This window comes from Podarcis bocagei (genome assembly GCF_964188305.1).
Source record: "Podarcis bocagei genome assembly, chromosome: 2".
Taxonomy (NCBI): domain Eukaryota; kingdom Metazoa; phylum Chordata; class Lepidosauria; order Squamata; family Lacertidae; genus Podarcis; species Podarcis bocagei.
The window spans coordinates 110,554,942-110,571,502 of NC_138126.1; the positions used below are offsets into that span (position 1 = coordinate 110,554,942).

The 16,561-nt window shown below is 40.4% G+C and overlaps 1 protein-coding gene across 1 annotated transcript in view; it reads left to right on the forward strand.

Annotated features, from left to right (window-relative positions):
- The window catches only part of SMURF2 (SMAD specific E3 ubiquitin protein ligase 2), a 66,715-nt gene that overhangs the window by 26,854 nt on the left and 23,300 nt on the right, over positions 1-16,561 (forward strand). The window contains exons 2-5 of the mRNA XM_081183901.1: positions 9,403-9,441; positions 10,460-10,568; positions 15,949-16,082; positions 16,284-16,386. Coding sequence (XP_081040027.1) covers positions 9,403-9,441; positions 10,460-10,568; positions 15,949-16,082; positions 16,284-16,386 — 385 coding nt within the window. The remainder of the gene's footprint in view (positions 1-9,402; positions 9,442-10,459; positions 10,569-15,948; positions 16,083-16,283; positions 16,387-16,561) is intronic.

Consider the following 16,561-nt stretch of genomic DNA (forward strand, 5'->3'; position numbering starts at 1 on the left):
GATCCCACTCCCACTCTGTGCAAGCAAGAGCAGGGTGGGGATCTCTCAGCTGGGAAGTACTAAGCCTCCACTTCTGAGAGATCCCTGCCTCTACTCCTGCTTGCACACAAGTAGGAGCTGGAGCGGGCAGCTCAGCTGAGGAGTGCCTGGCTGCTTTCAGGTGGTGCAGGGGCTCTCAGCTGCAGCTTCTGGGCTGCCTCCACCTTCCCCAACCTCAGCAACTATTCAGCCTGGCTGCCTTCACGGGGCTGCAGGGGATCTGATGCGGAGGTGGGGGCTCCTTTAAACTTCTCTCTTGAGGGAAGTGCAGCCATGAACCCCTCAATGGAAAGTGTGAAAGAGCCTGCATCACCCCAACTGAGCAGCCCTGATCCAGCTCCTGTTCCTGTGCAATCAGCAACGCTGCCTAGCAGAGCAGCCCGATCCCACTCCTACTTGCCTGCAAGCATTAGCAGGCTAGGGGGGCGGTGGCGACATCCCTTGTCTGCTCGCTTGCTGCCCCAGCCCAACCTTTGCTCACTCAGTGCCGGGGCCTCTGGAGCTGGAGGAGGGGGTGGTTGCTTTTGTGGCTGCGGTGGCAGAGGGACCCAACGCTGGAGGGCGGCAGGTGCCTGCTCACTTGTCGCCCGGCCCGCCTTCCCTCACTCTGAAAACGGAAGTTATACTCAGAACAGAGCATGTTCCACTTCCGTAAAAAGTTGGGAAACCGGAACACTCATTTCCGGGTGTAAAGTGTTTGGATTCCAAATAGTTCGAGAACTATGCTGTTCAAAAACCGAGGTACCACTGTATTGCTCCACTCTCTCTCCACATGGATGCACCAACCTTCCCTTCTAAACTAAAACCTTAGTACAGTGGAACCTCTACTTACGGATGTAATCAGTTCTGGAGGTCCGTCTATAAGTCGATATGGGTTGCTGGTAGAAGCACCGTCATGCGCTGGCGCATTTGGTGGCAGCGCGCTTCTGTGTGTGCACGAATCTCAGCAAACCCGGTACAGTGGTACCTCGGGTTACAGATGCTCCGGGTTACAGTTGCTTCGGGTTACAAACTCCACTAACCAGGAAGTGATTGTTCTAGGTTAAGAACTTTGCCCCAGGATAAGAACGGAAATTGTGTGCCAGCGGCGCAGCAGCAGCAAGAGGCCCCATTAGCGAAAGCGTGCATCAGGTTAAGAACCGTTTCAGGTTAAGAACAGACCTCTGGAATGAATTAAGTTCTTAACCTGAGGTACCACTGTATTTACTTCTGGGTTTGCCACGGTCGCAACTTGAATCGGGCCCAAGTAGAGGCGGTCGTTAAGTAGAGGTTCTACTGTATTCAGGTTAAATTGCTGTGTTGGCACTTTGCAATAAATAAGTGGGTTTTGGGTTGCAGTTTGAGCACTCAGTCTCTAAAAGGTTCGCCATCACTGCTCTAGAGACTCTGTGATGTTACATAGTGGATGTAGCAGGAAAGGAGACTTGGTATAAAGTGGAGAACCCTCCCTTGAGCTGTCATTTCATTGGATTCAAGCCATTATGTGAAGGGTGGGGAGCTGCTGCAGTTGGTAGACGGAACATTTCTCAACAAATTTAATTCACTTTTGCCACATGTTTTCTAGAAAGGAGAATATTAATGGCTAAAGTTTTATTGTCAAGTGTTTCCAGCTAGCTACAATTCCCTTTAGAAAGCTTGGTTCATATCATCTCTGGAATTGTGATGTGCTCTGGAAGGCAAATCACAGAAAAAATGTAAGTGGCTGTGTAGCTTGCCAGCAGTTCAGCAAAAACATAGGAATTTGGTTAGAAGTACTGAAAAAAAGCCTAGGGTATTCTCTATGCTCTCTTCTGAAGTTTTTCTTCTTCTAAGAAACCTCTTCTATAAAGCCTGGTAAAATGTCGCAAACATTTAAACATGTATTATCAACGTGTTTAAATTGCCAGTGTTGCTCTTAGGTTTCAGAAGCATATTTTGAAATAGAGAGTTTCCTCTTTTTTTCTCTCTTTTCTCTCCAGCGCACCCCCACCCCCTGCCCAAGTAGCTTCATTCCAATCAGCAGTGTAATTGGAATGCAACCACAGTCTGGAGGAGGAAAGGAAATTTTTGGCAAGAGGCAGCAGAGCAGTTGGGAGATTTATTCAGATTAAAGCATAGTCTATTCATTATCAGCGCAGCGCACATTAACAGCAGTGTAGCATTGTGTTTCTACAGCTGGGACCTATTTTTAATTATTATATTCCTTGCATAATGCATGCAAAACAGCTGGGAACCAATCAGCAAAAGCCATGGTAATGACTTTCAGTGAAAGATTATTTTGGATAGCCTAGGGATTTCCCACCCACCCCCCTCAAGCTTGTGGTTCAGAACTTACCCTTTTTTGTCTTGTCCTCTTTCTTACCAATTTTAAAATGCATCCTTTGAGAAGCAAGAATAATGTTGTATTATTGAATCTTTTGTTTTATTTTGGTGGAGCTAATGATCGACTTCACAAAGATTCAGTTGTTTTCCTGTAGTGATGACATCAGAAAACTAGAGGATTAGAAAACAAATTTATCTTTGAACCAAGTTATTTTTTTCTGCTGTAATGTTGCTGTGTGCCAGCATGAAATTTGTTACTTTCAGACATTAGTAATAATAATGTAACAGTGGATAAGACTTAATGACTGTCTTTGATTTTTTTTGTTTTAAAATGGTGTAAAATTATAAAAATGAAAACAGGATTATAAACATTTGTTCTGTGTTAATTGATGTTAAGCATGTTAATTGTATGGAGTGTTGACACTAAAGACATTTTAATTTAAGGTCTTCTAAGTTATTTACAGTATATGGGCCTTTAAAAATTCCAAGTGCTCGGTTGCCCAGGTTTCTAAAATCATGATGCTGGTGCCTGCATATGTAAACATTTTCTCAGTTTATTCCTAGAAATTGGATATATTTCTCCAGACATATTATTGATTTCATTTCAGGGGTTTTTTATGCAGTGTTTTAGCATGGAAACTTTAGTAAGCGCTGCATAAGAAAATCTACAAGAAAAAGTATAATTTTAATAATGTTAGTTGCATTCCATTTTTAATGAAAAGAAGCTGTCACTCAAACTATCCCCAGAAAAGTGCTTCTCATTCAATTAAATGTTCACCAAAATATTTTTGCTTGGATTATTTCTGCTTCTGTAGACTTTTAGTTTTGAAAAATATTCAATGTCAAGTAAGCTGTTTGCCTGAGGCAAGTTGCAGTTACCCTGGATGGAAAACAGTAAATTCATGTAGGCAGTCATCATCTGAGCTTGGCCTTGAGGCTTAACTGTGTTTGTTTGTTTTTAACTTTGAACAAACCACACCTGTAAGCTATGGTTTTTTTGTTTATAAACTCTTGTTATATTTAACTGTGTTGTAGTGTTAGGGGTGAGTCTGGTCCTTGTGTTGTTCTAAGGGGGAAAGCATCGTGTGTCACCTCGGAAAGCAGATGAATGCATGCATTTGCTTGTGGCATGCGGATTGGGCAAGTAGGGTGACTGTCTCCTGAACAATTATTTGCAAGGATTGAATTAAGCATTAGAGTGTAGGGTAGACTCTACAGTGTACCTAACAAATTCCAAATTCTCAGTGGGAACGCAACTATTTAAATCCAGGTACATGGGTTCCTTAAAATTGCAACCCCTCCCCCCTTTTCCCTTCTTTAATAGCATTGTACTTTCTGCCTCCAGCGATATAATATTTGTTCAGATTGATTGTTCAGCATGTTGTTTATAGTCAGTAAGAACAGCAGGTTCAAAAATGGTTCCTCCTCTATTGACTTTTTTGTGTCTACTACTTGCCCCCTGATTTTGTGGTGTTTTGCAAGAAAGGAACATGCAAAAATACACTTATAACAAATGTTGCATAGAGAGAGCTTCTGTGCCGCCCCCATAAAGCTTTACTTGATTATAGTAAAAATGCTTACTTACTCATTTTTTGTTCTGGTGCCCTTCTACAACTGGGAACAAAAGATAATAGTAATGTTGGTTTCTGGCAATTAAACATTAAAATTGTTTGGAATGTACAATTCAAATGTTTAACAGCTCTATCGTTTATGAATTTCCTTTTGGAAAGTTTGATTGTAGGATTCCTGGTTTGGAAATTCCCAATTGATTTAAAAAAAATTCTAAGGACCTTAAAACATATTGGGTACCTTCGCATTAATCTGGAGACACTGTAAATTGCCATAGCTGGAGACAGGATGTTGGGTAATGTGGACATGTGTTCTTTAAAAGTTAAGTTGGGTGGAGTTTCGGTTTAGTCCTTGAGCATGAGCCAGAAACAGAATGCCATATTTAGGATCCCAAAGGAATTTTCCTTGGGTCAAATTAAGGAGAATGTGATTGCCTTCAGTGTGTAGTGTATGCCCTTGTTGGATTATGTCATCTGCAGTTCTGCTGGTATCTTTCTGTGGAACACCTACTCTCCTTGTGACTTAAGGTTAGGATTGTATAAACCCGGCTTGCAGTAGAGGTTTAGACCTTGTACTCCTTACATGTTGTCACTTTATAATATGAACCAATCTCCAAAGAAAGTTATATTAAAATATAGGGATTGGATTCAGAGACTCCCTGCATGGAGTTCTGCTCACAGGATGTTCTTGTTTATGCCCCTATCACCCCCTGTGCCCTATAGAGAAAGTGTAATGCAATGTGGTTCTGAAAAAGTAAAGTGTCAATGGTTGCCAAATGTTGTTAACCTGTGCCCCAATTATGAATTATGTGTGAAATTGCAATGTATACTTGTCAGGATTGTAGTAAATGTTTGGAATTAATATGCATATTTGGAATGAATAAGCAATATCTGTTCAGACTAGCAAGAATGAAAATATTTATTTGAGTGTGGGCAAGATGCTCTAAAAATACCGTTCCATCTAAATGACTAGGAGAGGCTCCTAACACTACCAGATAATTTCTCTTCGCTGTAAGATGCAAATGAAATTGTTGTTCATTGCCCACAACCCAAGGGGTATAACATTTTGTGCGTGTGTTCAGATCGCTATGTTCCATCCACACAGTTGGCGGGACATAGCCCATTGGACAGTGTTGTTCTCTCCCCTTTCTTGACTCTTCATTATTGACACACAACCCTCTCTCAACACTTCGAAGTGGGTGCTTGTTACCACCATTTTAGCATTGTGGGTGTATGTTTGTTTTTATGAGTTTCAAATTGGTGCACATGCACTGTTCTTAATTTTGTGTGTGTATTCCACCACAGTGCAATTGCACAGCTCTGAGAACTGGATGTTTTTACAAACCGTTTGTGGCAGAGGGCAAGAGGATTACAGTCTTACTTTCCAATAAACATTATTGCATTCAGACTTCAGGTCCTAAGTTTTTCTAGTAAGTTTCACCACCCAACTAGGAAACTTGCCCACTTGTTTTTTCTAGTCAGTTTCACAACACCGTTAGTTAATATTGTTATTCCACTCTTACTATAATCTAAAAAAGAAAGGACAGGGAAGCAAGCAGTGCTGTGGGAGTTGAGGACAGCTCATACCAAGAGAAGAAGCAATCAGTTAAACTTTTTGAGAGCTGAAATCCATAAGGAAAACATTGCAAAGGAGCCAAAAAGCAAAGCTCTTTAGGGAAAGGACTTTCAGTAAAAGAAACGAAATGGTTCTACAACTGGTTGATGGCAAGGAACCTGATGGCAATAAATAAAGGAAGGGCCTCACCAACACGTCATCCAATCTCCCCAGGGACCACTTCTCTCACCTTACCTCAGTTGTACATTTTTCTGTTTGCACCTGGAGAGAGATTGCTATGTTGCTCTTTCCCTCCATAATGGATTTTTCTGTGGTAAGAAAAAAGATGCAGCAGTGGGAAAATACAAGTTTTGTACAAATGGATCATAACAACTTGCTCCCTTTGGTGTAATTAAAAGAAACAAACCATAGCAATTGGACAATAAGCATATTGTCTGGAAGCACTCTATGAAAACAATGACTGCAACCATAACTGAGGTCGAAGCCCTGGTCATTTTAATGGAATGATGCAAGTGTGTGGAGAAATGGGGCATGTGTTTGAGAAAGAATAAGAAAGAAGACAAAAATACATTTCCGATGTGTTAACATATTAGTTCTATATCTTCTTCTTTCTTTGGTGATCACTTGTAGCCAAGTAAAATTATCTTCCATGAACATAGTCTTAATGGTGTGTCCATAGGTGGCTGTGGATTCCAATTCTGGATCCACGTGTCTTTTCACAGTGGGGTCATAAGTGGGCAGGAGTTGATCATGGTGAGGGTTTTGCCAAATGTGCCTTCCTCTTTGCTTGTTTCTGCCTTTCATCCTGAGTTTGAGTGTCTTCAGAGTCCATTACACCTTTGGTAAAGGCTGTTCTCCAATTGGAGCGCTCACAGGCCAGTGTTTCACAGTTGTTGTCATTGTTTAAGATTTGCCTTGAAGAGAGTCTTTAAACCTCTTTTGTTGACCATCAGCATTACGCTTTCCATTTTTAAGTTCAGTATAGCATAATCAGGCATCCAAACAACATGATCAGTCCTGCAAAGTTGATGTTGAAGAATCATTGCTTCGACACTGGTGATTTTTGCTTCTTCCAGTACACTGGCATTAGTTCACCTGTCTTCCCAAATGATATGTAAAATTTTTGGGAGACACCATTGATGGAATCTTTTGAGGAGTTGGAGATGGCATTTATAAGTGGTCTGTGTTTCACAAGCATACAGTAAGGTTGGTAGTACAATCATTTTGTAAACAAGCATTTTGGTTTCCCTGTGAATGTCCCAGTCCTCAAGCACTCTAAACTTCAGTCAGGAGAAAGCTGCACTTGCAGAGCTCAGGCAGTGCTGGATTTTGGCATCTTTGTGGAAAGATAGCTGCCCAGGTAGGAAAAGTGATCAACATTTTCCAACATTACACCATTAAATTGGATTTGTGGCATTGCAGAGGGGTTGTTTTGTGCTTGTTGGTGCAGCACTTTGGTTTTTTGGATGTTGAGCAATAGACCAAGCCTTTTGTAAGCTTCTGCAAAGATATTTAGGATGGCTTGGAGGTCATCCTCTGAGTGTGCGCACACTATGTTGTCATCAGCATATTGAAGCTCTGTGGTGGAAGTTATGGTCACCTTACTCTTTGCTTTCAGCCTACTGAAGTTAAAGAGCTTTCCATCTGTTTGATATACGATTTCTACCCCTGTGGGGAGTTTCCCTTTGACAATGTGTAGGATCATGGCAATGAAAATAATAGAGTTGGGGCGATAACACATCCCTGTTTAACACCGGATCCCACTATGAATGGTTCTATATACATCTTCACAGATCATGGTTTTCTATTATGCAAATGAGTTCAGATTTGTGGTGTTAAATTGCCGGGCTTGCTGGCAATTAGTATGCTGGCAACACTAGTATGTCCTGTGTACTAAGGAAATAGTGTTTGCTATAAAATAAACAACTGGTGAACTTTTCTCCAAGTCACAATCATTCAACCTTCTCCCCCAGTTGTCATTGCCATTATACATAGCCCTCTACCCAGTAGCATAAGCAAAAAGACAATTGTCTCTCTGTGGATCTTCATTTACATTTCATAAAGGGAAAAGCAAGAGAGAAGCGTGGTGTTAGTAGAAAGGAATGAAAATGAGGACGTGAGTTGGGGTTGATCCCTAGTCCTTAACTCAAATTTTATTTTAGCTGAAGTCTTCAAGGGAAAGATGACTTTTGAGAAGGGATTTGAAGAAAGAACTATTCAAGGAGTGTAGCAGTGAGTTTCAGCAGAATAGATAGCATCATCTGAGTGGGCAGGAGACACTGAATTGTCTAGAGGGTGGTAAAGTTGCAGGGACAATAATTATAGGCAAGAGCATAATTGGAAATAAGGATAGAGAGACCAATACTGGTTAAGGCTCTAGGTAACTATGAATGTACAGACAATACATTTTTGCTGGATCTGGAAGGGGATGAGAAACTGATCTCAAGATTTGGGAAAGACGACCACATGATCTGATCAGGAGAAGTTAGTTATTTTGTTAACAGAGTCTGTTTTTGGGTGTGGAGGGGAAAAAAATCAGAGACAAGAAGGTTGGAGTAGTCAAGACAGCAGATATTTGGAGTGTGAAGTAGATTTTTAGCTAAGAAGAGGGAGATGAAGTAACATAGTTAGGTAATATGCACAGAGAAGCAATAGGACTTGGTAGTGGATTGAATACTGAGAGCAAAGGAAAGGGAGAAATCAAAGATAAAGCCTGGGTTTCATGCTTGGTCAGCAAAATGGATGGTGACAATATCAGTTGATACAGGGAACAACAGTTGAGGAAATTACTTGGCACAGTTGAGTCTTGAATGCGTAGAATTTGAGACAATGGTAATATCCAATCAGAAATGTTGGAAATCCTTCTAGGATTTGGTCAGGCTATATAAACCATATTCTGAATTGAAATGTTCTGTTTAGGCATTGATAGACCTCTCCTCTCTGAGTTTATCTGGTCCCTTTTAAAGCCATCTGAATCAGTGACCATCAAAATATCTTTTGAGCATGAACTCCATAACCCAAATGGAACACTATAATAATAAGTAGAAGCTTTTATTTTCAGGCGGTCTTGGCATGTGGGTGTCTTTAGAAAGTCTGTCATCAAACATAAGTCATTTTGGACAGATAGTGACATTTAGTACTAATTTGTTAGCTTCCACTGATGAAAATTGAACCACAACTACAATATATACAAGATATACGCAATACATGTTAGTAGATTATATGTAGATGAACTATTTGTATTCCGTCTGGTGTGCTGTGTGTTTTTATTCTCAAATGAAAACTGGGGATTTTAAAAAGATTTTTTAAAAAAACAGTTTGTTTAAATCAGGCCATATTTACATGTGGGTGGGACCAACCACCTGTCAATCACCTGACATCATAGGATACCAGGGGATTCAAAGTTCAGTCTGGAAGCAGGGAGAGGCTTATTTCCAATCTTAGCACTGTAGTTCCACAATATGGATTAACACCAGGTGTTTTCAGACTGTTACTGTCTGCTCTTTATTATTTAAGATTGCACCTAAAAATCTGATAAAAAGTCTGATAAAATCCTATGAACATTTCTAATAAATCATATACAGTTGTGGGTCTTGTTTGCATGTCACATTAAACCATAGGGTTTTTTATTTTTAAAAAACCTATGGTTTAATGTGAATGTTCAGAAATGAACCATAAGCCTAGGTTTGGATGTCCCAACAAGCCAGACTTTGGCTTCTTTTTGGTGGCATGGCAGTGGTAGGAACTGGGAAGCGGTAGAGTGAGAACTCTTTGCATTCACATTTAAGTCATAGTTTATAAATGTGGTTTAACTTGATGTTTAGCAATACAGTACATGTGATTGTGTTGCTGTTCTTTTGTAAATGCTTTGTAGATAAATCCAAACGTATTTCATAATGTGTTTTGTTTTTCTTACAGTTCTGTGTGCAAAAAACTTGGTGAAAAAAGATTTTTTCCGTAAGTAAATGTTTATTTATTTGTATCCGAATTCTGTTACACAAGGTTTGAATGTCTCTTTGCCTTGGCTACCATGTGGTAATCAGCCAGCTAAGTCAGAGAGCACTAATGTGATTTTAAATGAATGGCCACAATTTTTGCGGGAATCTAAAGTTCAAGGCAATGATCCAAAGGGCTATGCATGTTTATTGCACACACAATGCACAGAGTTGGGTTTTTTTGTAGTATTGCCTTTTTAGAAGCTGTTATCTCAAAACATGAAAAGAACTCAGAAAGAAAGGTGGAAATTGTTAGGAGAGAAGCTGAACAGGGGGGCAGCAGACTAGTGTGAAAAATGCTTTCATTCAGGCTTCCCTTTAGTAAATGTGGTGCGAGATCATGTAAAAAGCCTTGGTTCTAGCTGTGGTCTCTTGTGTACTATGTAATATTTATAAATTTGTAAATTGTTATATACATTACTTAGTCTGTGGTTACATAATCAGGTGTATTGATTTTGGAACTACTGAAAGAGTCTTCCCATTCTTTGAAGTATTTGATTAGTGAGAACATTTGTAAAGAACAACTTTTCTTCTAGTAATTGGGATCATGGCCTACTGCGTCTTGAGGCACCTATGCCACGAGTCCAAGCAAGCAAACTCTGAATGGCATGTGAGTTGTAATAAATAAGTAAACAGAAAGGCCAGGCTTATGGACTGCCTTATGGATTTTATTGTAGAAAAAGCACCAGAGGGTCTCTCTTTTTCCTTTTTTTTCAATGTTACATTTGGCAACAATGCTGAAAGGTTTGATGCCTTCAAGAAGAGAGATGACTGAGTATAGAAGCAAGCTGAAAGGCCTCTAAGTTTCTTAAAATTCCTAGGATAATGTAAGAATACTAGTACTGTTCAGTGAAAAAGAGATAACTTGGAAGAATCAAAATATGTTATAAAAAGCCAATATTTGGCAGCCATTCATGATTAAGATGACCTAATTTAATTATACTCCCACCCTATTATGTATTTTTCCTCCCTTCTGACAGGGCTTCCTGATCCATTTGCTAAAGTGGTGGTTGACGGATCTGGCCAGTGCCATTCTACAGATACTGTGAAGAATACCCTTGATCCAAAGTGGAATCAGCATTATGACTTGTAGGTGTTGATAGGAGTGATCACAATATAGCTAGAATTTGAGCTGGGCATTGATTGATAGACTAGAAATGTATAGCATTAGGTAGCCCCTGATAATTTATCTGAGAGTTGGTAAATGTTTATTAGCTTTTAAAAGCTTTAAAAGCACAGTAACTAGCTAGTTCTTTTGTGGTGCTTTTACATCTGTAGCTATCAAAGTGCTAAATGGACACGGTGAGTATCTTTATTCTTCTGACAGTTGATGAACACAGGCATGGGATGAACAGCTGTGCTGCCATACATACACATGAATGTGCACACACCTCTTTCTGGTCTCTCAGTTTATTTGTGCAGTGTGTTACTGGCATAAAATTAGTTAGGCTTTTATTATAGCATTTTCTTTCATACATACGTAAAATATTCTGCATCTACTTGCATTATAGCCCAAGAAGACTCAAGATCATAGAAACAGGATTGCAGAGTTGGAAGGGACCATGACAGTCCCAACCGCCTATAATGCAGGAATCCTTTTGCCCAGTGTGGGCCTCGAACCCACAACCTTGAGATTAAGAATCCCATGCTTTACCAACTGAGCTGAACAGAAGGAAAATTGGTGAGGGAAATGCTAGACTGTATTGTGGTGGTGCGAGGTCCAGGAGCAGTTAACAGACTGAGGCCGGTAGTGAGTTAAACATGGCCACAACTTAATCGGTCACAACATATCAGAACTTTTCATGCATAGGGCAAAACTCCTCCTGTCGGACTGGCAGGTGTTTCTTCCGCAATCTGCCTGCAGGGGAAAGAGCCGCTGGGCACACAGAGTCTCGACCCACTGCAATGCAGACTGTTCTGGTTGGCCCCATCCACAACATGAGTGTGTGGCAGCCAACCTCAGCCCTCTGAGTGAAGATGTTGGCACCTGCAGCTTGGCACAAATCTATATCCCAGAAGTGGACTGTATAAGTCTCTCTCCAGTCTGCTCCTCAGGCCTCCTGTCAGACAGCTAGCCAAAGCCTCTGATTAGTCCCAACTGGGGTCAGGGGTCTGTCTGGTTGTCCCCTTATGTGCCTTGGTAGCTGAGTCTGTAGAGCATAATATTCTTAATATTAGGGTCATGAGTTCAAGCCCCATGCTGGGCAAAAGATTCCTGCATTGCAGGGAGTTGGACGAGACGATCCTTGTGTTCCCTTTGGACTCTACATTTCTATGATTCTCCATTTTCTCTGCAGACAGCATAAATGAGGCTAGCTGTGGCAACGGCGTTGTCCAGGAAGTTCTGCTGTTTATACTTAAATAGTTGCAGCAGAGGGGCAAATGTTGCAGTTCTGTATTAGCCTGGGTTTGTGATTCCCTAGAGCAGGGGTCAGCAACCCGCGTCTCCGGAGCCGCATGTGGCTCTTTTACACCTTTGCCGCGGCTCCGGGGTAGATACTAGCGAGGGGAGGAGGAGCATTGTGTGCCCCGACACTCCCCACTGTTTTAAATGTCGCAATGGTTTTGCGGCTCCCAGTTTTTTTTTCTTCGGTCCAATTGGCTCTTTTTGTCTTAAAGGTTGCAGACCCCTGCCCTAGTGTCACGAAGCTTTAGTACAAGGTGACCCAACTTTTCATACCAAGTGGGCCACAAGAGTACCTTGACACTGAACACACGGGCCACACACTGCCTTGGCATCCAGTGGGAGGCGATGAAGTCAAAATTTGACACACACACCCTCCCCTCTTGCTGCCTTCCTAAAAGTGGGCTGAGCAATGCACCGGGCTTTTTGAAGGAGGCCCTAGGGCTGGGACGTGGGGCGACAGGTAGATGTTACTGAGGGCCTCAGGGCTGCATGTTGGACCACCCTGGTTTACTAAGTGCTTGGGTCCCCAGCTCAAATGTTTGTATGTTGGCAAATGTATGTTAACAGCATACATTGCTACGTCAGGACAAAAGTCCTGGGTGTAAGTCTAGTTGGATCTAATGGGCTTACTTCTGAGCAACCATGCGTAGGACTTTGCTGATGATCTTTGCTTTTAAGTAACCTTACAGTAATTAAGGGTGTTGATGGAGAAAGGATGCAACCCCCCCCCCACAAAAAACCTCCCATGTCATTTAAATGTATTTATTTCAACATAGCTTGGACTTCTGTAACCTGATGAGCTTCAGCTGTTTCAGACTACAACTCCCATCAGCTGTGCACTGGATAGAGTTGATGGGAGTTGTAGTATAAAAATCAAATCAAATCTGGTGGGCAGCAGGTTGCAGAAGGCTCACGTAACTCTTGCAAGTTCCCAACTCTTTGTGGAGAACATATATTCAGGATTTCTTTTCATTCACAGAAGACTAAAAAAATAACATAGTACAGATAATATGTAGTTTTCTGCCAAACATTGGCGATTAACCCAGAAGTCTGTGATTATCTGCTGTACTATCCATTTCATACAGTAGATTCTGAAAGTATAATAATGTTTACCCTAACAACACACTGTTGCATGGGAATGCTGGTCTCTGACCTATGACACATTCATTGTTATAGGAAATAACTTGCTTGGCAGTCATTTCCCCCCTTATGGATACTGAAACTATGGCTGTGTACACAGTACACATTTAAACCACATAGCTTCCCGCAAAGAATTGTGGGAACTGTAGTTTGCCCCCAGAGTTATAATTCACAGTGCCCTCAACAAACTACAGTTCCCAGGATTCTTTAGGGAAAGTAATGTGCTTTAAATGTGTGTTGTGTACACAGCCTAAGTGTGAAATGGATTTGTTGTGATGTGAAACAATGTTTAAATTGTGTTGCATGTACTTGGATTTCTGTAAACTCTTTTAAATTATATTTTGGCATTACAAGAGGCATGAAATTAATGTAATATCTAACTAAGGTTTTGATGAGAGGGAACTGAAATAAAAAGATGATAGAATTAGTTCAGACTAGTTAGTGGAAAAATCTAGGGCCTCTTCCAGAATTATGTCCTCTTTTATGTCATCAACTTGAATGTCAACAAAATGTTTCCCATTTTTGTTAAGCACTCCTCTAATGCAATCTTCTTATTTCCCATTTATTGTATGTTTTATAGCTTTTCCAGTGCTTAAAGAATGGCATGCCTCTGTAGAATTTTAAAAACAAACAAGCATGACATTGGTTAGATCAATTTGATGTTGTAAATGGAGATGTCAAGGCAATAAAAAGCTTTTGTCAGAGAGGATTAAAAATCAGTTTCTGTTGGTTTCTTGCTCTCTGCTGTAGATAGAAATATTGTCTCTATCCTGACAAGCAAAGTGGGCTTTTCCAACACAGATTTTTCATACTTAGTGGCTGCCTACATTTGGTTTCCCCCTCCCAAGCAGAGTTCTGTCACAGATTTTTAGTTGGGTGTAGAACACAGTTGGTTAACCAGTTTGTTGAAAATCGGATCCAGTGAAACAAATATATTGATTTATTGTCTAGATTTGAAACTAGTTTCTAGGACACTAGCATTCATAACTTTGTCTTTGCTCACATACATGCTTCCATTATCCAAATTTATGCCAAAGATTAGAAGACCGAGGAGTGATGTGCAGCGTTAGATGGATAAATAATGAGAGAGTCAAGTGAATGATTGGTCTTAGCTGCTATTTGATACAATTTCTGGTTTTTCATTTTTTGTCGTTTCGTTTCAGTTTGATTCAAAATAAAGATACATACTTTTATCAGCCTTCAAGTGAACAGTAGGCTAGACGAAAAGCTTTTTTTCCAAAAAGCTCAACGCAACCATAAAGGAAATGTTTTTCTTCCTCTGGAAAAACATTATTTACTTGGCAAGACGACTTTGCATTGATTCCTATGCTAAACACAGGGACTGTGTGTCCTTTAGCAATTCCTCAGTTTCTTTGAACCAGCTAGATCCAATAGGCATAGCAGCCTCTATCCTGAACAAACAAGACTTGCGCAGAACATTGTAATAGCTGAAAACGTAAATATATTTATAAAGTTATGTATTAAACACATTTACCATATGCCTTCATGTTATGAATTTTTTTTAAGAGCACTGGAAAAGGCTTTACAGTGAGCACAGTTTTTATTTAGCGCCCTGTAACTTGTTATGGTTTTAAAGCAGGTGGACAGAATATGAAACAAGATCAGCTTCACTTTTCCTATTGCTTATCTGGCACTTTTGACTTCTGAAGAGAAGTCAAAAGCGTATTTTTCGCTCTATAAGACGCACCAGACCACAAGACACACCTAGTTTTTGGAGGAGGAAAACAAGAAAAAAAATATTCTGAATCTCAGAAGCCAGAACAGCAAGAGGGATCGCTGCGCAGTGAAAGCAGCAATCCCTCTTGCTGTTCTGGCTTCTGGGATAGCTGCGCAGCCTGCATTCGCTCCATAAGACGCACACACATTTCCCCTTACTTTTTAGGAGGGAAAAAGTGAGTCTTATAGAGCAAAAAATACGATATATTGGAATAGTCATGGTGGATGAAATCAAAATATGACCTGTCAGAAAACTACATTAATCCCTGTTTATGTTGCTGACAACTAATAATTTATTGCCTCCCTCTTTGGGGAGGAATGGTGGGATATAAATTAAATAACTAAATAAATAAAATTAAATAACTGAATAATACAAAGCTGTGCATTGTTTTTAATCTAAATATAACTAGAGTTCAATTTCACCCCCTGCTCAGTAGCACTGTTCCCTCCTATGATTGTTTGCTGATTGTTATGCAAGCTGCCAGCAGAAATCTTGGGCCTTTTTTTGCATGTAGGCCTTCAGATAGTGTGGAGCAGGGCGGGGGCAGCAGTGAGGTGGGAGGAAGTGTTCCCTGAACTTGAAAAAAAATTACCCTTGTAAGTCTTGGAAGGTACAACAGGGTTTTGGTCTGCCAGTCCTGACAGCTTCATTTATGGTTAGATAACTAAAGATATATTACAGCTCTGCGGGTGGGGGAAGTAGATAATTTAAATGGGTGAATGTAGGAGGATATGCTTTTAGTAAGTGGAATACTTGGATGTTTGTACTAACAGGGAATGTGTAATGGAAGAAGACTGCTAAACATCTCTCAGGGAGAACCATAATTCTTAAATTTTATATCCCCCCCAGGATTAAACACCCAATGATATACCAGCCATTTGCACTTAGACATACTGTCATTGTCTAGCCAAAGGACGACCGTGTTTGATTTACGCAAGACATTTTGAAAAGCTCTTTTGAAATTCCTTCGTGTAAAATCTGTTTTACAAATAAATTACTTGAGGAGCTTTTGCCAATCTGTAGCATGCAGTTCCTGTGAATCTGACCTCTTCTGCCAGGGGAAACCATGTTTACACTTCTTAGCTGCAAAAACACACTGAAGTAAAAAAAGAAAGTGTATTCCATAGACTGTCCAAAGAGTGCAGTTAACAATTTGTGTTGCTCCAATTCTTGTCCTTTTTCAGATACATTGGGAAGTCAGATTCGATAACGATCAGTGTATGGAACCACAAGAAAATTCATAAAAAACAGGGAGCTGGTTTTCTGGGCTGCGTAAGACTTCTTTCCAATGCCATAAACCGCCTTAAAGACACTGGTTGTGAGTAGAGCCTGCTTTGGAATGAGCTTTTTAGAATTTATTATTGTATAAAAGCAATCTTTTATGAAAACAAGCATGCTTTCCCCTCATTTAATAAAGTACAGACATGTTTAGGCAAAGAATGATGCACGAAACTTTATAGTATATGCGGGTATTAAGTGATTGTTGTAGATTGTAAGCTGTGCTCTTTTCCCCCCATAGATCAGAGGTTAGATCTGTGCAAACTTGGGCCAAATGACAATGATACCGTTAGGGGACAGATTGTAGGTAAGTGCGGATTTGATTTTGCTAATTTGAATATGTGGTTTTAACACGTAGTTAAAATACCAAAGATTTTAGCATCTGAATTTGAAAAAGTGTGCACGCAGAGGCCCGTTCCCCCATTACTGACATGTGTTTGGGCTCCTGTGTGGAGAGCCTGCAATCTTGAGAGGCATTGGGTTTGATGAATAACTACTCAATTTTGGCAGAAAATCCCA